This window comes from Necator americanus, chromosome II (genome assembly GCF_031761385.1).
Source record: "Necator americanus strain Aroian chromosome II, whole genome shotgun sequence".
NCBI classification, from domain to species: domain Eukaryota; kingdom Metazoa; phylum Nematoda; class Chromadorea; order Rhabditida; family Ancylostomatidae; genus Necator; species Necator americanus.
The window spans coordinates 29311533-29333356 of NC_087372.1; the positions used below are offsets into that span (position 1 = coordinate 29311533).

The 21824-nt window shown below is 40.6% G+C and overlaps 2 protein-coding genes across 3 annotated transcripts; both read right to left on the reverse strand.

The window, feature by feature from the left end:
• Positions 1-148: 148 nt before the first annotated feature.
• RB195_019867 (uncharacterized protein) lies at positions 149-19995 on the reverse strand (the record flags this gene model as incomplete). Of its 2 annotated transcripts, XM_064187915.1 has the most annotated exons (15): positions 149-195; positions 273-336; positions 821-1180; positions 1237-1261; positions 2862-2970; positions 3207-3264; positions 4154-4287; positions 5839-5990; positions 8724-8828; positions 8915-9026; positions 12600-12708; positions 14988-15086; positions 15271-15357; positions 16536-16642; positions 16706-16775. In XM_064187915.1, 15 exons carry the CDS (start codon positions 16773-16775, stop codon positions 149-151), a joined length of 1638 nt encoding a protein of 545 aa, XP_064043796.1. The 2 variants fall into 2 exon arrangements, with proteins under 2 accessions (XP_064043796.1, XP_064043795.1); XM_064187914.1 differs by lacking the exons at positions 3207-3264; positions 4154-4287; positions 8724-8828; positions 8915-9026; positions 14988-15086 and adding an exon at positions 19894-19995 and having other exon boundaries at positions 12584-12708; positions 16706-16847.
• Positions 7258-7509, reverse strand: RB195_019868 (uncharacterized protein; the record flags this gene model as incomplete). Its single annotated transcript, XM_064187916.1, has 1 exon — positions 7258-7509. The coding sequence occupies one exon, from the start codon at positions 7507-7509 to the stop codon at positions 7258-7260; it is 252 nt and encodes an 83-aa protein (XP_064043797.1).
• Positions 19996-21824: the final 1829 nt, after the last annotated feature.

Here is a 21824-nt window from a genome sequence, read left to right on the forward strand (position 1 = left end):
TGTATGGAATGATCCTCATCTGTATTTTCTGCACACAAATACATATGTGTTCTGTATGATGGAGAATTTTTCATTCCGAAATGAATTAGTTTATTGTTGACAAAGCAAGAACATTTACTTAATAACTCATTGATGTGAATGAGTGTAATCAGAGAATAGAACAGCATCTTCGTTTCTTTCTTCGAGCAGGAACTGCTGAATGGGAATAAAATATATAAATATAATAATATAAAGTAATGTGTGTATCTAATGCATGGAAGAACGCAACTCACGCTTAGCAAATGCTGCCCGGTCGGCTATTTTTGACAGGGCCATTACTCCCTCTTGACTCGGTTCCTAAAATGACTAGGGAAGTTCTCTAGTTGAAGATAAGCAAATTTGTGGGAATAGAAAACATTCTGCGGGAATACTGCCGCTGCAAAACTTTCTTCGTATTTCTCATGCAGCTGCAGTAATCTGGGCGCATCAATCTAGTTATCTTCGTCACTGTTTCTCTAGATTGAAAAATTTGGACTAGTACATCCAGAACATTTTGAGGTGGATGGAACTGTGGTGAATTGTGCACATTCATGATTCGCTACGTTATCAAATGAATATCATCCCTCACACTCCCAAATAATCACTACTCCCAGAAGATAAAGTCGACTAGATCCTGAAAACTTTATCTTCGTGACTTGCTGTTGGTAACTCACGTTTGGTACTACTCCAGCGAAGTCACCGAACCGTCAAGGAATTGTGGGTGTCAAACTACTTTTTTTCTCTCGAAATATGGAATGAAGGGGAACCAGAGAAGCTGGAAAAGTGAGAAACAAAGTCGAACCTTCTTCTGCTCGGGCTGTGTTTCTGGTTTTTTCGCTTCTGCCGACTTCTCTGCTGATTTGTCGCCCGATTTTTCCCCCGTTTTTTCGCCCGATTTTTCTTTGTCCACTTTCTCTCCTGTCTTTTGTGGTGTTTTTACCGCCTTTTCTTTTGCTTTTTCTACTTCTTTAGGTTTTTCTCCTTCAACTTCCTTTTTTTCTGTTTTTTTCGTTTTTGGAGATGTTGACTTTGTTTTTTCCTTCTTCTCCTTGCTCTTATCTTCTTCCTTCTTGACTACTGACTTCTCTTTTTCCTTTTTCTCTTTATCTGCTCCTTCTTCTTTCTTCTCCGCGCTTCCTTTGTCTACCTTTTCTTTAGAACCCTGAATCAAGGTGATCACTTTCGTATGATGGCCAACCGTTGTCAACAGTGCATTACCTTTTCTTTGCTCTTTCCTTTTGACCTGAAATTTTCTACTGCTTGTTTGTGCATATTTATCTTACAAAGGATATGAATTTGAAAGCAATCAAAGCTGCTGTTTTATAAAGGAACTCTGTGATCACTTTGGATATTCCTATTCTGTCTTATGTGACGTTAACGACGTGACGTGTCGCGAAACTGATGTTCACGATTAGATTTCCCGTCGAACCCTGTTGAAGTATCTTTCACTCAGTAGACCCACGTCGTTAATATACTAATACATCTGTTTTTTTTTCAATTTTTAAGACTTGCTAAAAGATGACAATTAAAGGGTTTTGTGGTTCAGTAGACAGTGTCTGGAACAGTGTGCATTAGTTTTAGGAAAAACTTAAAGGCGGCAGACCACGAATCTGACATGGTGAGGGAATCGGCGGTAAGAGGTAGAGTTGGGGTTGTATAGACGGGTCAAAACGACATGAATCGCGAGTGCATTTGCGTACGCGCCCGAAACGATGCGGGGCAGGCAGCAGTTGGAACCGAGGTGAGGCCGTCGCAAACTGGAGCGGTGGATGGTACCAGCGAGTTTCACCATGCACTTACTCGCTACGCTCCGAAGAAGCGCCTCGAGAGAAGCCGCGTACGCAATTGCGTACTTCATTTCGTTTTGACCCTACTATAGTGTGAGTAATTGTCCATTGCTGTGTAGATTTAAAGACTACTGCTTTACTTTTGCTCAGAACAAATACTCAAACGCTTTTAGATTTCCCTGACTCGTAGATTAAAGGCTTCTTCTGCAAGTATAGCTTCATACGATAACAACTTGTTCAACATTTAAAACCAATTTCTCTAAAACGGAAGTCTTCCAAAACAACTCAAGGTCATTAACAATCTATATAGGACAATCTTCTATTTTCTTTTTTTCCATTTCTCCAGCTCTAGTAGATCTTTTGTTAATTTTCCTTCGTAGGTACGAATAGGCACACGCTCCGTAATCTATAGTCAGGTCAAACGACATGAAGCACGGTGTAGTTGCACGCGCGGTCATGTTGGAGCAGACCGCTCGCAGACGGCCTGCGAGGGAATCGCTTGGCAATTCGCCAAACTTCTCCAACCGACGCCATCTGGATCGAAATTTGCCGCATTGTTTGTTTGTCACTTTTTTTGCTCTTCTTTCTGATTTTTTCGTCTTTTATGTCTCTTTTTTGTATTTTTGTTATGTTTGCTGTAACTGCTTGTGCTCTGTAGTTTTGTATTGTATCTGTTTCTGAAATTTGGTTCAAAATGTGTTTAATTCTATGTTAATGTTCTTTTTTTGTTTAAAAGACGAAAAGTCAGAAAGAGAAGCAAAAAATTGAAAACAAACAAGGATTGCAGCCAATATCGATACGGATGACGTCACTTGGCAAAACTTGGCAATTTGCCATGTAGACCGCTCGCAGCCCGTCTGCGATCTGTGAAGAATCGCTTTGCTCCGTCGCCACCGCTCGTGCACCTTCAAGTGCTTCATGTCGTTTTGACCCGACTGTAACTAGGGTTTCTGAAATTCTTAAAACGGAGCAAATGCCTTCAATAGCTCTCCACAGAAGCAGTGGTGAAGTTTTTATGTTATGAATTATCTATATCAGTGGTTATAACTAACTAACTTTTCTGATTCACCGCCTGACAAGTCACTTATTTCAACATCATCGTAGCCTTTCTTTTTTAACGGCTTTCCTTTTTCTCCATCTTTAGCAAGATCCTCGATATTCATCTCTAAAAATACGTTATTATGTGAGTCCAGAAAATCAGGAACAATATCATATCTTTCTGCATTTTCAAAGTTCTCTTATGATTAATGAGGTCGAGTGATGATTAAAGGTTTTTGGTGCTTCCACTGATCTGGTTAGCATTTCCAAACAACTTTTAGAGTTATACTCAGCTGTGTTAGCTTATTAGCTGTAATGGCGTAGTATAACGGACAGGTAATGGACCTACTGCATTCCACTCACCGGCTTTGAACCAACAAGCAACTACGCAAAATGAGTCACACTCCTCTATCTTTCTTTTCTGTAATCACAGTCCTATTTTTTTTTCTTTGCATTATCATCAATTGTTGCAGACGAGTACGTTCGATGAAAGGTTTTGCTGCGTTTGATTTCTTTCCTTTAGCAAATTGGTTTGAGACGTCTGTTCGGATTGTCCCATCGTAATTTGAATTGGAGCGCTACCGTAGCTTTCAGTTTCATGCGTAATTTGAATGAGCTACAGTTATCCGGTAGATTTCTCTTAAAGAAAAATGATTACTGTTGCGAATGAATGTGTATCTTATCGTAGCCGGGATGTCGCTTCGGTCTTTAAAGGCACTCTATCACGAAACTGACGTAGTCATGAACCTGTGAATAAATATAGAGTTGGGGATGTAAATTACGAATAGAGCGTGCTCACGCTCAATTTCACCTAACCGTCGTGGAAAACGGCGTTTCTTCCTGCGACGTACGTAAAAACGAACCGTGCACGCGCCGCATCCATGAGCGAGCGTTTGAAGGTCGTGTGGGACCTAACGTACCTCGTAGGAAATAAGGTTTAGTCACTAAGCAAGGGGGATTCCATGCTTTTTAGTACGAGTAAGAGAAATTGAACCAAGCCACGCTCATATTCACCAATCCACACCCTGAACTCTATATTATCTCATAGGCTTTCCCAAACGCATCAGTTTCGTGAAACGATGCATTTGAACTAGTACGTTGATCAGCACTACTAAAGTTCGTAAAATAACCGGTACAGGTGAAGGAACTAGTATAAATGGTAGTTTCCTCTCATGTTAAGTCAGGAAGCGGATGTAGTAAAGTGGCAAGAAGTTCTCATTGCTCCGGCAGCGTCCAGCTTACCAAGCCTTTCACAATTTCGACGCCGATAAATTAATACTCGACATCTGAGGGAGAATAAATGCACTAACTTGATCGGTTGACCTATGCAAGTCATCGCATACTCTATGCATATGCTTTAATAAGCCAAACGATTCTGAATTGATGACGAACGCTGCGACGGACACCAACCGGGAATTAATCAGCGCCAAAACCTTATCTTTTTCTAAATACTAACATCAATATGTTTCTCTCTTTCAGAGTGTTTTCATTATTATTTCATCCCAGTATGAGGCGAAACATCTCATCTTTCCCTAATCGTCGTAAAAATTCTCCGTTTTTTTTACGCTCAGTTCCGCGATCTACTACCCGAACTCTACGCTTTTGCTGTGGGTTCCGCATCACATCAAAATCATGATATGCTGCCTTTCAAGTTGGGAGATTTCCCGAATTTTATGTGGTGCGGACCGATATATCTGTTATGTCTCAATGTTGGTAGCCATCATAGTTGATCTAGCAACATATTTTCAGAATGATCCGAGTTTTAAATAGGTAACAGTTGTTTCTATTGTAGCCAGGTATTCCTGGTATTAAAGCTCCAAATTAAAAAGAAAACATTTATTACAATTTAAACACTCGAAGTAAGAATCTTGTACTATCTTTTCTACCTTAATTTGAGTGAATTCTATTCTATTATTATTATAGTATTATAGAGTATTTTAAGCGGACTCCGTTGGGAAACGGAGGACATTTCAACCAGAGCTATTGAATGTGATATAGAGAAAAGTCGCAATTATATTCATTTATTTATTTATTGGGAGCGGGTGTGACGCAGTCGGTTAGAGGTCCGTTGCAGCCACACGGTCGAAGGTTCGAGACCGTCCCAGTGCAAACCAAGCCTTTCATCCTTCCGGGGTCGATAAATTGGTACCAGGCGTGTCTGGGAGGATAAAAGCACTGACTTGACCATCGGCTGGCGCTCGCAAGTCATTGTATAGGCCAATACGCGTTCCAAAACCTCATCGATTACGAATTCCAGTAAAACGCGTTGGCGCTTCCCAAGTGGATTGATACGCCAGTGACTTTATCCTTTATTTATTTATTGAAAACACCGGCAGGTGTGCCACAAAACAAAAAAAACAGATGGAACAGATCTCGATAGCGATAGTGATAGATATCTTGATCTCGAAGATATATCTCGATAGTGTAAGTAAATGAATTTTTCCAGAACTATTAAAGGCATCACCCCACGAATCTGAGGTGGTGCAGATTTCAGGTGGAGTATTCGTATACGGGATGGGAGACTATGGAGAGGGGGGTGATTCCGTCCATTTCTTCCTAATTGGCGTAAAAAACGACTCGGAAGATGCGGCGCCGCACAAGGCTGGCGCGCTCCAGTCGAACTCCTTGTAGAAAATAGTGCGCCAGAACGCCTGAAGCCGTATCATCCGGGCCGTTTTTTACGGCAATTAGGAAGAAATAGACGGAATCACCCTCCTCTCCATAGTCTCCCATCTCGTATACGAATACTCCACCTGAAATCCGTACCACCTCAGATTCGTAGAGTGATGCCTTTAATTACCAACAAACACATCAGATCAACATAGTAAGACACCGACATTCTTTACATAAAACAGCAAGAACCGTAGCATTCGGCAAAATTTCTTAAACTCATGTTCTTTATTTAAGCATTTTTCACTCAAGGGCAGAAATAATTGTTGATGCTTCGGAATCGTTCTGTATTGCTTGGTTAAGGAATGAAAAGTTGTCTACGAACGATTTATAGGAATGCAGGAGAAGTCTGTTTCTGATAAAGGAATGGCTTTTTGATGGCAATCAAATGCTTCTCTTCCAAGTGAACTTATGTACTTTTTCGTGTCAAACCCATAGGAATTCCCCAAAAGTATGTTAATCACAGATTGGTCAAACCTGAAAAATTTTCATTGAGTTCAATAAAGCGGAAAATGGCGCAAATGTACTTGAAATACAATTTGCTGAGGTTGGCATGGATGGTACATGAAGAGTTTTCGTGGATATACTCTCTGTATTCTTGGTTACTCCTAGACCTCCTCCACTTTTTAAACACAACGGATAATTTAGAGCTTTTGTGCAACTCTTAAATATCGATAATTAGACCGTAAATGAGAAAGAAATAGTTATCTTGATTATCTTGACTCCCGTTGTTCTTCGAAGTGGTTGAAAGGGCACTAGTATTTTCATTTGTTCGATCGCATGCGCACCTGTTCCTCCTTTCATCAAACAAAGAGCATCAAAATCTTCTTCGAAGGACTTAGTGAAGAAGTCTGACCATCGAGTCGATGATCTTCTTGTATTGCGCTTAATATCGCGAGAAAGCCAGTCACTCACGGCTCTGTTCCAACGGTTGTCGTTAAAGCGCATCACGTGTCCGCCCCACCTTATTTTATTTTCCTTAGCAAATGCGGCGGTGTCTCTAATCTTCGATCGCTGACGTAGGAGAGATTTCCGTCTCTCACTTGTGTGAAGCGGAATCATCTTAGCATCATCCTTTCGAATGTGCGTTCTGTGATGCTCACCGCATTTTATTCCTGCCTGCAAAGTCTCCTGGTTCCTGCAGTATAGGTTAGAGCAAGTAGTATTTTGTGCTGAAGAGGCAAACACGAAACCTGGTGTTCCTAGTCTTCTTCAATTCAATTCCTCGATGCTCTTATAAGCTCGCTGAGCTGCTCTTTCCCTTTTGCCCAAGTAAGGGGTTAGATCGTTCTTCATTTTCATTTTCCGACCCAGATAAAAGTAGCTGGTGCATTCGTATATGTTGGTTCCGTTGAACGTAAATGGGCCCTCTTTTTACGTCAGTGATGATGTTCTTGTAGAATAAAAGTAGCAAGTAGTAAGTAAATGGAAGTCTCGATGTACCTTCAGTGAACCTTGGTTGTCCAAGGCTTCCATGACCACTTTCGTCTCAACTGAATCGAAAGCTTTTTCGGATCGATGAAGGTGAAAAAAGCGGCAATTTCGCGACAGTTCGATGAGTCTCGAAACAGCGTTAATGTGGTTGGTTGTGCAAGATCCTTTTCGACACACTGCTTGCTCGTATGGCTATCCTTCGGCTAAGACTTTCTCGATCCGATTAAGGATCTCTCTTGCAAAAACCTTGTAGGTTGACGGATAGTTTCGGAACCTTGGATTCCGATAGGCAACGTGTAAATAGCCTCTGTCAGCCTTCCTCGTTCGGAAAGTGTTCAACGAGCCGGTCGTACTCCTCATCGATGTTGTCCATAGCAGAATCTTCCCAAAAGCCGGCTGATGGAGCGAAGAAATTACAGTTAACGATAGTCCTGGAATTCTGGTCTCTGAACTTAGCAGGCTTTGCTTTCTTTCTGTTTGGAGGTAAATCTTCCTCAGAGGTGGCGACGGTAGGACCGCGTATAGAGCTTTGGCACAACAACGATGGTGTGGTCAATTTCATTACTGTGCCCTTGTCCGGGTGACTCCCACGTCCGGCGCAGTAAGGAGAGCTTCTGGATTTGTGGGTTCCAATGTCTGATCTTAGTCGTCATGATAAACATGGAAAGCCTCTCCACCTGTTTATTTCATTGTGGGTTTAGGTGTGAAGTTCCCCAGGCGTTCTTCTCGAGCCAACTTTGGCGTTGAATTCACCAATAATGACATTGTAGAATGTTCTATCCTGCAAAATAGCTCTAGATTTATATAGAACTACTTCTACTTCTTCTACTTCTTCGTAGCTTGATGTTGGTGAAGACAGTCAAACTGGCGTTGGACCACATCTCATCTGGAGACCTATTTCTTGAGGATGAGCCTAACGATTTTCCGTCGGATCACACCGGAAGTAATTATTTGTACGTCCTACGTCCTCAGGATTCAAAATGTTGGAATGGAAATTCAAAATGGAATGTTCTCCAGGCCGTTAAGCTCAATGCTGGCATGTTTAGGTCAAATGACTCGAATGACTGTCCCCTCAGCAGGCCTAACATCAACCTTCTGAATATGTGGGCCATAGTTGGGCAAATCATAAAGCCCAGGCGCCGTGACGTCAATTCCCTTCGAAGCACTATCGAGACAGAGTTCACGGACATGAATCTTTATCAGGTAAAAATAGTGCTTAGTATCAAGAGGCTGGCAGATGTGTAGCGCGACACATAGAGCGAGAGTTCTTGGAGAGCATCTTTTAAATAAGATATAACAGTACTTTTGGTATTTTTACATATTCAAAACAAACCTTTTTCTGTCTTGGACACCTTGTTCAAATAACACACCTGTTTGTGCTGATAGCCAATTAGTCCGTCTTTCCGCTCCAAACCTACCAACCTCAGATTATGGAAGGCTTGGCAAGTACTGCCCGGAGATGGAACTCAGAACCCTCCGCGTGGGCTCTAGTGAACTATTTGCGGAATATTCTTATGTAACAAGTGGCTCCGAAACTTTGCCTTTTTTGTGCTAACCATCTGACAAAACCTAGTTCCAGAAGCATATTTTGAATCAGCGACTTCACTGTTCTCAATTATTATGTTCAAAAGTGCTTTTTGTTCAGTTCCTGGATTAATTAGTCTAAAACGAATTTTGGCACACAAGTTAGGAACTGTGTTGTAATCTCAGAAGGTCTATGTGCTTAGGTTCGCTATAAATCCTGACTTCAAATTCATCACACAACATAGAAGATACCTGTGACAATATGCATAATCTTTCATTCTATCTTTTGTAAAATGGCAGGGAATTTTTGAATGCCGAGGTGCCATACAGTTCTTTTCAAGAGCACACAAGACATTCCTGAAAACCATGTTGAGTGTTATTCACGTTTTAGTAGAAACTAAACGACGAGTGGATCTAGATCTGCACTGCAATTCAGAATGAACCATTTCATTAGTTCCATCGTGTCGGCTGTCCTTACAGCAAAAGCGAATGTGGCAGCACAACATTTTGTTGTTTTGATCGCTTCAGGATCACTTGGGAGATATATGTACGCTCCTAAACTTTATTTGAGAAGCGTATTGAATTTGATTGTTGTGGAATTGTGATACTCTGATTCAAATAATAGACAGGATATTTGAAATGACTAAAATAATTTGATACGAAAGAACGTTATTGAGCATGTAGCACTAATAAAAATTTCACTTTACCTGGATGGGTAGCCGCATAAATACTGTGATTCTGACATTTGTGCAACATATATCCGGACTGAAGTAACAACAAATAATAAGTAACAAATTACTTTAATGATTTTTTGTGGAATGTAGCCATAGATGTCTACCTAATAGGCAATGTGTATTGATTGATTGGCTAATGTTAATCAAATTCGAGCTAGTACCACATCTCTGTATTTTCAAATCTTCAAATCTCAAGGTTTGAAGAATGTGATATTTGAGGTAACCACATTTCTAACAATGAATGCAAAACCAAATCGTTTCTGCACCATGATTCAAACCGTTTAGTTGAAACTTCTAATATGCAGATGAGTAGTTATTTAAGAATAAATTGATCCAGTGACAATCACTTGTTTTTCCGTTCACCTTTAGATACAAAACCTTAAAATAAAAATCGATCATTGGAAACATGCTTACGGCAGCAGTAAGATTGACACCTTGTGGCCAGGAGCAGGCCAGCATGTTAAGGGCATCACCCCACGAAGCTGGGGTGGTGTGGGTTTCAGGTGGGTTATGCCTATACGGAGTCGTATATAATGGAGAGAAGGGTGATTCCGTCTATTTCTTCCTAATTACCGTAAAAAACGGCCCGGAAGATACGGCTTCGAGCGTTCCAGCGCGCTATTTTCTACAACGAGTACGATTGGAGCGGGCCAGCCTTGTACACGTGGCGCATCTTCCGGGCCGCTTTTTACGGCAATAAGGAAGAAATGGACGTGATCATCCTCCTTCCCATAATCTACAATCCCGTATACAAATACTCCACCTGAAATCCGTACCACCTCAGATTCGTGGGGTGATGCCTTTAACGTAGCGCAACGGATCGCAAATTCTAACGGTTATAAATAGTACTGGTCTTATTGCGCAACGACAATAAACCACATGGATGACTCGAAAAGGATCAGTTTCTTCTTGTCTTTCATGACTGACGTTTTAAGTAGACTGGCACGAGTAAGTCTAATAGGATGCGTCTCGAAGGCCAATTGGGAGTTGTGGAACAACCTCACCGTCCACAAATCTCATGAAGCGGTTAATTTGAAATAAAATGTAGATCGCAAAAGATGTAACGAACAACAAAATGGCAGAACACGGAGATCACTTTGTTTTGCTAGTAAAGAACATCTAAATGGGATGAAGCATCCGAACGGGGCGGCACCTCTCGGAGTTCACACCAGACAATGTCTGTGAAAATAGTTCTTTCTGTAAAGCTGTCACGATTCTATCGTACAAATCTGAAATTGTGGAAAGGCGTTCGGGATAAACATTAAAGGGGAAAATGAATAGGAAGGGAGAGTGCATAGCCTAGATCAAAGAGCTGGTTCTGTACCAAGACCTTCCTTCGGTTTTGATCTAATTGGTCATATGTAGGGCGTATTGGCGAAATGTTGTAGATCATTTGATGGAAGATTTTTAGCACTGCAAGGAAGCCGTATCTTGATTTTTTAAAATTTTATTGAGTCCTGTTTTTTTTTCTCGGGTCGTTAATGAAAAGTGCTAACTGGGGAAAACAGAGGACACTTTTTCGACACTTCCCCTGGTGCAATCGGGGTTCTGATCGGGGTCAGCGAATTTGCTCGTAAGCTTTTATTGTGCAGTGCTTTACCGTGTAGAAAATTAAACAAACCATGAAACTTTAGAGGGAACGGAGAAAACATGAGATGGAAAATAGGGCAAGATCTGAATGGTGGGAGAGAGACATTGTAAAGAACAGCAAAGAGTATTTGTTTACCTATTTATTGAACGATATCACAATATTACAATGTGTCGTTATATAGCATTGGTTAAAGGCATCACCCCACGAATCTGAGGTGGAACGGGTTTCAGGTGGAGTATTCGTATACGGTATAGTAGATTAGGGATAGAAGGGTGATCCCGTCCATTTCTTCCTAATTGCCGTAAAAAACGGCCTGGAAGATATGGCTTTGAGCGTTCTGGCGAGCTACTTTCTACAACGAGTTCGATTGGAGCGCGCCAGCCTTGCGCACGCGCCGCATCTTTCGGGCCGTTTTTTTAGGGCAATTAGGAAGAAATGGACGGAATCACCTCCCTCTCCATAATCTACATGCCGTATACGAATACTCCACCTGAAATCCATACCACCTCAGATTCGTGGGGTGATGTCTTTAATCAGCGATAGTTTTTTTTTCTTTAAGAAGAAACCGTAAGAAGTTCATCTTTTCTCTACCGATAATAGTGAGTTGACCGACGTATATAATCCGTTGACGAAGTCAAAATTCCCATTTACAAGGATTACAAACTGAGACCTGTACTTTCAACGGCTGCTTTTCTCCATATAAAACATAAATCTTGAGCATTAGTACACTAATTATTTCGATCAAATGGGAAAAAAAACTCTTTTTCCGTTTTGATTATACAGCAATTCACTGAAGAAACAAAAATGTATAAAATATAAAAATCTCAATAGAAGTGTTTGGTAAAACGAGAAATTCCTATCGAACGAATGCAACTTTTCCAAACTAGTTACCTTCTATTTCGATGTGCATTTTTCACTCAAAAGGATGCTCCGGACCTATTCCTTAATCCAATAATAGCGAGACTTTGAAGTAAACAGAATATTGGAAGTAAGATTTCGAAAACACCATCGATGTTAGCGATACAAACACTACAATGATTCGGGTATTAGGATTATGCTATCGAGTCTACGTGAAAAACTCAGTGCTTATTTCTGTCTGGGAAGAAATGTAAACCTATCATCGACTGAATTCTCCTTTCACTATTGAATGATGTTTCATTAATCCTGTTTTAACCGTCATCATTAGTCGTTTCTTCTTTTTTTTTGTTTTTGCTGTTTTGTTGACTATGTTCCATTCAACTTTTTGAACTCACAGTGGCAGCTTATAAAAAATCAAGATAGCAAGCTACCTTCCCGCACTCCACAGACGCAGACGGTTGACTTAAAGTGAGGCTGAAAATACTTTATTAAACTAAGTGGGCAAACCAAGATACGACATTGTTCTGAAGTTCCCTTGTATCCATGAGTCTCAAGTTCCATCAGCTTAATTAAGGTGCAAAAGAAAAAAGGTAATTTTATGAGTGGAAGTTGTAGGGAAACATAGACTGATCTATAAATGGTATGCGAAAAAAGAGATTAATTATTAAAATGTTATACAATTATTTTCACCTATTTCCATTCAAACGCTCAACTGTACTGAGTCTGAAAACAACTCCAGACGATTACTGGATTTTCGGAATCACTGTCTGCCACAAAACGAACAAAAATTTCGAAATACAGAAAAAGTAAAGAACAATCTTGCAAACAGCAACTCAACTGCAGGTTATTATTGTATTTATCTACAAACGTCCATTCAACAAGACCCTCAAGCTTTTTGATCAGAAGCAAATCCTGATTTGAAGACTTACTCAAGCTGTGACGGACCTGTTTTTCGACGGCATGTAATTTCTTTATACACAGTTTCACGACGATCTTTCTTCCATCGTACCGATGCATCCATATACCATAATGCTCCGAATTCCTTCAGAAGCATCTTCAATAAAATTGTTTAAAATAAGCGCAATCAGTTAAAGACGATTATAGCAAGAAATTGTGAGGTTTATATCTCTGAATTTAGAGACTGTTTTGTAAGTCACAAGTCACTTGTGTCCTAGCTGCTAGGGGAGGGATTCCATTCTCAAAAACTTCATCGAACCTTGTCTTAATCAGTATTGGGTATTTCCGCATGCCTCGTGAAGACAACTCTTGAAGTAAACACAAAACAACAGGGAGAACTGAAATGTAGTACTGCCCAAAAAAGTGGACGCTTGAAGCTTTGAGCGCTTACGATAGATGAGTGAGGGAAGAGGAAAACAGAGTGTTATCCGCATAAAGAAACGGTGGCCACTCATGCTTGCAACCGTACCGACTGGTTAACTCTCTGTGTACTCGACGTTCAGACATCAAGTGACCCTAAGCTTCAAAAAAACTGTCAAAAAACAACTTCAGGGGTTGTACGCAATCACATAAAAGCGATTATACCAAGAAATTGTGAGGTTAGGTAGAGACTGGGATGTAAGTCACAGGTATTGCAGTGAAAAAGCCGAATCGCTCATATAAATCCAGAAAAAAGCGTGATCGCTCCGTGATCTCAACAATTTCCTCGAATCTCTATCAGCGGTGGAGACTTTTGTGCACAGATTAGGAGCAAAGGAATATAAAACAACAAGGAGATTTGCAATGCAGTATTGTCCAAAAAATTAAGCAAATCAGATGGATCAAGTACGGACAACAGTGCACTGCTTACATTTCAAAAAGAAAAAGGTATAGTATAGTCACTTAATATAGTCGAGTCAAAATGCTATTGAGTACGTGGTCGATCTCCGCACGAGTCGCCATTGGGCGACTCCCATATCCACCGACAACAACAAACGATTCCCGTCTCGTAGCCCACATCTTCCCATACTGTATTCCTTTTCTATTCCCTTCCCTAGTTTTGCTTTGAAGTCCCTGATACAACTTTGCAGAAGAACTTCTCGTTAGGGATCAGTTCCTCCGGCTCTTCATAAAACGCATTCAATTCGGATACATCAGCTGCTGATGTTGCTGAGTAGCAGCTGATGATGCTGATGGATTTTAGGCGCAGAGGGCGGAGGAGAAGATTGCCCAGACAAGGAACAGGAGAGATTGTTAAAATCAACAAGATGGACGATAGATGGACGTACAACGAAGAACACCGTCTACATTCGGCGGTGGAAGTTTCTCTCCGTGAATGACGAGCGCACCGTCATTAATCTGTCATACGTCGCTCCTTCTGCTCTTAGTCTTTTGCAGAGCAACCAGGTGCAATTTGGTGCGCTTTGCAGCTCTTAGAAGGGGATATAAGTCAGCTATTGTGTGGACACTGTTTTTGGGTCGTAAATACACACTCTGAGGGAGTCTCCATGGCGAGTCGAGCATGTATCGCTTGACCCAGAACCAAAGACGTTCTGAGCAACCTAAGATTTGATTTCCTCTAACTAGCCGCCATACCATTCGACGTCTCAGACGGAGGAACGGATCAGTGAAGTGTGCAGGATACTGAGGCAGCGAGTATAGCTGTAGTGGCAAGTGAACTTTTCCACGTACTAAGCGACCTTCCCATGGCGTTCACGGGTTTCACCATAGGTCGTAGGCAACCTGTATGGATCAGAGAGCCATTTAACGACATATCTAATGCCAAAATGCTGTTAAATATTAGCAGTGGTTTACTTGTAACTAGGCTTCCGATTCGAAATGTCCGAAGTGTCGAACTCTTTTTTTAGCTCAGCTGACCCTGTCAGAGGACCTGGCTTCGCTGGGCATCGCAGTTCGACGCCCGGAGTAACCTCCACGCCACTTAAAAGAAGTTTTGAAAATGTAAGCTGCTCTGGGAATTCACACAGAAATATTTAATAAAGGGCTTCATGCGTAAAAGCTAAAGCTCGAAAGTTAAGCAAACAACTGTTGACCTTGATGGGGCTCAAGCTGTTTTGTTTTTAAAGCAAATATTTCCCTTCTCATTTCATTCTGTACATACTGCTTCAATCGGAGAATTTCTGACAATCCACCGTCACTTTTAACGTAGCCAGATGACAATCATTTTTGAGAGAGTATTCACAAAGAAAATGTGAAGGCTTTCAACGAATATCTAAGGTAAACGTCTGCATATAGAAGATAACAATTTTGAGCACATGATCTTTTTATAATTATGCAAACAATAAAAATAGTGAATAAAGACTAACAAATGAAGAAACCGCATGTGCTTTTGAAAAAAGATTAGAAAATAGTTGTAAAAATTTATTGCAATCTCACCGCTATCAAAAGAGGCTTCCATCTGTACTCACGAAGATTTTTCACATAGTACGGGAATTTGTCAAAGGGAAATTTGCGCAGCTCCACCAAGCATTTTTCCTTAAAAGTTTACAAATACATGAGATTTTCGTCAGAATGTATTTTTTTTTAAATATTGAAGTTAGAATGAAGAAAAATAAAAACGCATATGATTTGAAAATGAGAATTTGACAAAATATGATTTTTAGTTGTGTTGAATTCTAGGAATTTCCTAATGGAGGCTAATTTCGAAGAAATTGCTCACGCTCAATTGTTTTGCAGACGTTTTCTCCAGTCCTAGATCGTATACAAGAATTTTCTGAGTTGGCCACAAGCTGCGAACATTCGCTATCTAAAACAAATATACAGCAGTGCCAAAATTCTAACACTTTTATATCTAAACATTTACATCCAGTTTGAGACAGGGGTGTACGATGACCAGTAGCTAAAACTATTTGTTAAAGTCGGTGGTCATGCAGAAGATTGTGGTGCACTCATTGCACCGTACAAAGCTTTTATAGCCACTTTTTATGATCACCTGATCAGATTCACGGAAGTTCTACAAGAAAGCGTCGTATGTATGTGAATTCCTCTCTTTTAGACGGAATAGTTGCCTCTAACAATCATCGTTTTCATGTGGACCTCGACGCAATGAAACACTATGCATTTGGACAGGAGAACGTCATGCATGGCCCAGGTGCCAAGGGGAATAGGCCTTCTCTTCTCTTCCACTATGCCATATTGAGAGGTGAAGCCTACCTTCCTTGAGTGCTAGCAATGTCATCGCAGTAACCAATTATCCCCTACATCAAAGTACGTCACTCATCAGCAATGTATTAAAACTGTTTCCTATTCCATTGATTTGATTACTTTGTAAGTTAATTTCACGGCCAAGGTGCCGTGATTGCGCACGATTTCGGTTGTTGCGGTGACGGCTGGGTCCTATTTTTCGTATGGTCGGATCAAAACAACATGAAGCTCGGTGTTGTGTAAGCGGCTGTCCTCGAAGCCGAGCGGTGGAACTAGCGTTTCGGATCGAGGTGGGACTGTCTGAACTATCGCAAACTGAAGTGATGGGTAGCGCTTAGCAAGGGTCTCCCTCCGTACCAAGCGCAGACCTCTTCCGCTACCTCCACCGAGAGCAGTCGCGAACCTACTCTGTACTCTTCACGGTAGCGTATAAGTCAAAGACACGAAGAATGGGGTTCGCTATGATTGCAAGTGTTACCTAGTGCACCTTTCCTCAGATAGTCAGTCGCGATCATAAACGGTGCTTTGAGCAGTCTCTTACGAACTGCTGCCGTTAAATAGCGCTTACGTGAAAAACTTAGGAAGACGTTAAGCACTTTTCCTCAACAGCAGAGAGATCACCTCAAAAAGAAAACCCTTCATTTTCTAATATCTGAGCTTCATCAGAACCGACAACTGACACTACTTTGTTTTTGATTAACTGAATACAATATGTGTTTTTCACGAAGGAGACAAGGGAAAAAACAAGCACATTTTTCGATATTTTAAACAAAAACTCACTAATGTAAGACCTTCGAGATAGTGATTTTCAGACATCGGTACCACGTAGGCAGGAGGCAGGAGACCTTCTACTGCCATATCAAGAGCAGTATCCCCACTAAGAAGATCTAAAGATTGTTTTTTTAATCAAAATGCTTTAAAAACAATATTTTTGGGGAGTTAAAACAGACCAAAATCTCCAAGGATAGCTGCATATTCACAACTGAATCGTTTTCCTGTCACAGAAGGAGTCTGAGGCATACGGTAACAAAAATCATATAGTGCACCTTTGTATTCACAGAAGCATTTGTTGTAGAATGTGTTCGAGATGAACTGAATTTAATCAATAAAAGTATTTTTGTGGAGGAAATGCTTAGATAGTAGTGGATCCCTTTAAGATGCAAAGTTGATCTGATGATGTGTAACATCAGGTGCCATCTTTGCCATATGATTCTTTGAACAGCTTGGAACAAGAAATAGAGTTGGCTGATGAAAGTGAAATGAAATCAATGCCAAAACGATGTTAAGAGTTCTTCGAGCAGCTGATCACCAGGATCGGCCATACCGGAAGAGTTGTAGATAACCATCGGTGCACCTTGTTTTAACATGCAGTAGGTCCGCCTAGCCGATATGGATGTAGTTGCAATTTTTTTCATTTCGTCTCACACACATCGATTTCCACCAGGAGCAAAAGTGGAGAGAAGAATTTAAGGGTTACGATACGGTCAATTACGATAGCAAGACGAATACCAAAAAGTTTATGGCCAGAAAAAATTATGCTCGATATTTCGCGGGTTGAGGTGACGGTATTCCCCTCTTAAAGACACCATAGGACGATATTAGGGTCCATCCAGGAATAGATGGTGTTAGCGGTGTAGTTCCAGAGTATGTGGGCAATTTAAATTTCAAACTCCTGCTAAAAAGCGATAAAGGAATACTTTAAATTAAAAGAGAAAAAACAGAGTCCTTTTCAAATACACAAATTGGAGTAAAACACTAGTAACGTTTTCTACCTCCAACAATGAAGTAATCAAACTCAAATCTCATGATGGGACTAGACTGATTCATAAAAGATGTTGAAGAATGTTACACAGAATTTCTCTCCTCAAAAGCTGCGTCAGTGTAACGTCAACATCGGAAGAAAGATGAATATGTTGTTCAGATGCCCTTTCAAATTTGAGCAGTACTTTTTTTCCCCATAGAATGTGCTGTTCAAATTTGCTTCCTGGATACTCCATTTTTGAGCGTCAATCGTGAGTAAATAAATTTATTCGAAAAAAAAAACAGTTATGATAGTTTTGTGCGGAAGAGCCGTTTCGAGCAGTAAATGCACTTCGACGAATAACGCAAAAATGAACTCTGAACTGAGAAAGCTATGAGCTCATTGAATAACCGAATAATAAAACAGCCGTCATTTGAAGAACAGCGCAATTCTTGAAGCGCTTGTATTTCAACTGCGCAAAGGGAGTCATCAAGTTTTTAACTTTTAGTTCTTAATTGTTTTTTAAGTAAGAAATATGGCTCTTTCACGTTATTATACTTCAGTCACCTATTTCGACCCTTCTTTCACACACGCGGAAATCTTCTTGGAAGCCCAGCCACGTGACCGTATTGCCGCGGGGCCATCAAGGCCTTGGCAGTTTTTGACAATCCGAAAAACCCTCTTTTTGTTATGAGTCTCTTCTACGGTTATGGTTCTCAATCGAGTAGATACCATGCTTTCCAGCAGAAGAAGAACTTCACTGAGGTCTAGGCGGTGACGTTAATTAATGGCCTCTTCCATCGAAAATTTTCACTTTTTTCGGACCTTCGCAAAAATCTACGTTAATTTTGTTTCCATAATACGGTTCTGACCGTAACATTACTAAACTAAAAACTCTGGCAAGATTCTTGTTTAAAATCTTCAAAAACTTGAAAGCAACGCTAGAGATGGACGTAATGATTGGATTTCATCTTTTCCCCAAAGCTAGGGAACAAAACGTTTCAAAACTTCAAAACTTTCCGCTTATGGTATACGTTTTCGTGGAAACGTCTTCTTCTCATTGAAAACCATGTATTGGGCTGATTACTAAGTTCTTTCGGTTCTTTCTTTTCAAAGCAGTTTGACATTTAAGCAAAAGGCTTTTTATGTAAAGTAGAGCATGGATTTTGCACTTTAAAATGCGACATCGTGTAGTGGGATTTCGGAAAAATAAATGAAAATTAGACAAAGTGGTTGAACTACACTTTGAAAACTAAACACTTCCGACACGTGTTTCTCTGTCGCTATAATGCGTCTTACGAAAGTGAAGAAAAGAAAATGGAAAATAAAGAAGAAACCTGTACAAAGTCCATAGAGAAGAAATAATTAAAACGGTTTGGTTTTTTTTTTCAAGTTGTAGCCCTCCTCTCCCTCTACTTTGTTTGAATTTAGCTCCTTTTTAAGCGCCTTCAAACAAAAGTGCATTTCGAGGTAACAAGTGTAGGCTTTAGGAAAACGTATTACTTTTCATAAAAAGCTTTCTTTGGGGACATGAAGATGAAGATGGTAGAAACTTCCGCTGTTACTGGACGTTCGATGGATGGTTTGGAACCGCCCTTGTGCCAAACACGCCTTTCATCCTACAGAAATCAATAGATTATTACAGGCCTTTCATGTCAGGAAAAAAGCATTGAATTGATATCGGTCAGCCCTATCAAGTCATTGTATAGGTCACGTCAAGTCACGGGTAAACCTCAAACGATTCTGCAATGAAGTGCACCCAGTGGCGCATCGCAAGCGAACTGATAGACGCCAGACATTCCATCCTTTATCCTTTCTGGAACCTTTTGGTTTAATGTAAAAAAAAAGGAAAAGAAAACGACTTATTCATCAACCTAACATTTTCCGCCAAAATGTCGGCGTCGATTTTGTGAAGGAAGGTAGAAGACTCTCGAAATTAGGTTTGTATTGCAGATCGTACAGCACACAGTACAAGTCAGAAGATGGCATTTCTATAAGTTTACGTGTGGAGAGGGTATTTTATTGCGGGTGGATTCTTTCTGCAGGGAAGAAGCAGAGGTTGAGGACTAGATTTCCGTGCTCGTGCAGTTCCTCCCTTCACATTGTACCCTGTGAAGGATAGCTGCTTTACAATAGTAATGAGTATAAAATGTTGCCACTATAGAAATCCAGAAGGCAAAATTGCGACAAAGTCGAAGAAGTATGCAGAGAACATCGAGAAGACAACGACGTCATGACCGTTTCGTTAATAGTTGTGTACAAACAACTAACTGAAAGCTGGTTTGAGCTACTGGGAAGATTTTCCCGAATTTTTTCGTTTGTTTTATGGATCTCTAATCGTCGAAGACATTTGTATAGCCTTGTAATTGCAAAAAAAAACTTTGTAAAACTGTAAACCTCGAGCTTTGTTGGATGTATCCAATAACAGAATAAGAGTATCACAGTAGCGAAAACGAATCCAACTGCTATTGACCGAGTTCGTCTACTTCCAACCAACATCTGCTGAAAACACCTGATCTCCTGGTAAATGTTACAATTCCGAATCAACATACTTGCACTTTTTGCAGTAGAACAGAAAATGGTTCGGGGAAAAACACAACATACCTATTCCCAAAATTTTTAAATTATAAGTGTTCAAAATTCCAAGTACAAAAATGGTACATATACGCGAACAAGTGTACAGTTATATCGCCTTTGTATTTGCGCGTCAGATTCTTCGGATAATGCAGGAATTTCCTTTCCCTAATACGTATTCTCTTTTCTTTCTGCTTCCCGGACGACCAAGCACTGTAGTCGTCCGGACAAACAACTACAGTGCAGAGAAAGTTCAACTGAGGGAGGTTAGTGCCGCCTGAATCCGGCAATACCGGAACTTCGAACAGGCAACATCACAGCAAAAGACCCAACAGATCGTTAACAGCGATATCTTCACAGAAGACTGCTGTCACACTCGTAATTATAGTAATCTACAGATGAGTTTTTACGGCATCCTAAACAGGCAGTAACTCATTTGTATATGGTCGGGTCAAAACGACATGAAGCACAGTGCACAGTGCGTATGCGGTTACGATCGAAACGGAACAGCGGCTAGAATCGGGATGGGACCATCGTGAACTGTAGCAATGGCCGGTGGCAGCAGTGCTCGTCACTCGATCCTAACCGCTGCGCACCACCTCACCGTTTCAAGCGCGACCGCTTACGCAACTGCACCGTGCTTCAGTTCGTCTTGACTCTGCTATATGCAGGAGGTCACTGCTGTGTTATCCGCGCATCAAAAATCGCATTAGAAAAGCTGATTACCGGAACATGAGTTATTTAAAGTAATTAATTTTACTGAGTCATAATTGGCAGCATGACAAATGGAAGTGTGATTATAAAAAGAGTAAAAGAACCTATTTAAAGATAACACGTTCTGCGCTAACTGAAACAGAGATTTTACGGCGATTGGAAGCGGTCAACTAATGTCCTTGTCTTTCATAGTCCACTTATTTTTGTGCACAACATTCTCTTTCTGTGTTGTCCGTAGTTTCTATCTAGAATGACACCATTTTTTTTTGTAAGATTTGTCACGTTTAACTACGCGCACTTAGTAGCAGGACATTTCGTAAAACAGTATTTTCATTTAAATACTAAACACTACAAGGAAAGTCACCGGCTAGGAAATCGGATAAGTTGATACACTTCGGTAATAGGGCTGTTTGCCTAAAAAATCCTAACTTTACCCAGGTAAAATTTTTTCATTAATTTCATACACCACAAAGCATGCTTTCTAGAAAGAAAGAGAAAATATATGTACACTTCAGTTTTGGCGTAGAGTTGAAATACGCTTGAGAATGCATGCAAATTGTTGATAGTAAAAAATCAAGGAGAAATTTTCAAATGTGATGTAATTAAATTCAGTGTATCACGATTTTGGCGTGGTACGAAACCCACGAGGGCGAAAGCATAGAGTTCGGGTAGTAGACTGGGAGATCCAGGGTGGTGACGCTTATATTTCCTTAATCTTCGTAGTTCCTATGAGATTAGAACGCTACTCTAGGTACACATTCACATTCTCTTAGCAGTCTATTCATTTTTTTTTACTTGAATAGGCTGGTGAGGAGAGCTCATTACTCTTCGACCGATCGCTCGTGGCGAGTGCGAAATGGCGAGGCGTTGCGACGGAAGTCGCTATCATGCTAAATAATAGCGCGCTTAGTCCGTGTGTTTGTTTGTTTGTCTGTGTGTCACGAAAATACTCCATAATAATGCAAAGTTTCCATCGGTGAGATGCCGAACCATCGCCACGCACCTCATAGGCGAGCACCCTACCTTTTCACCATTGTCCA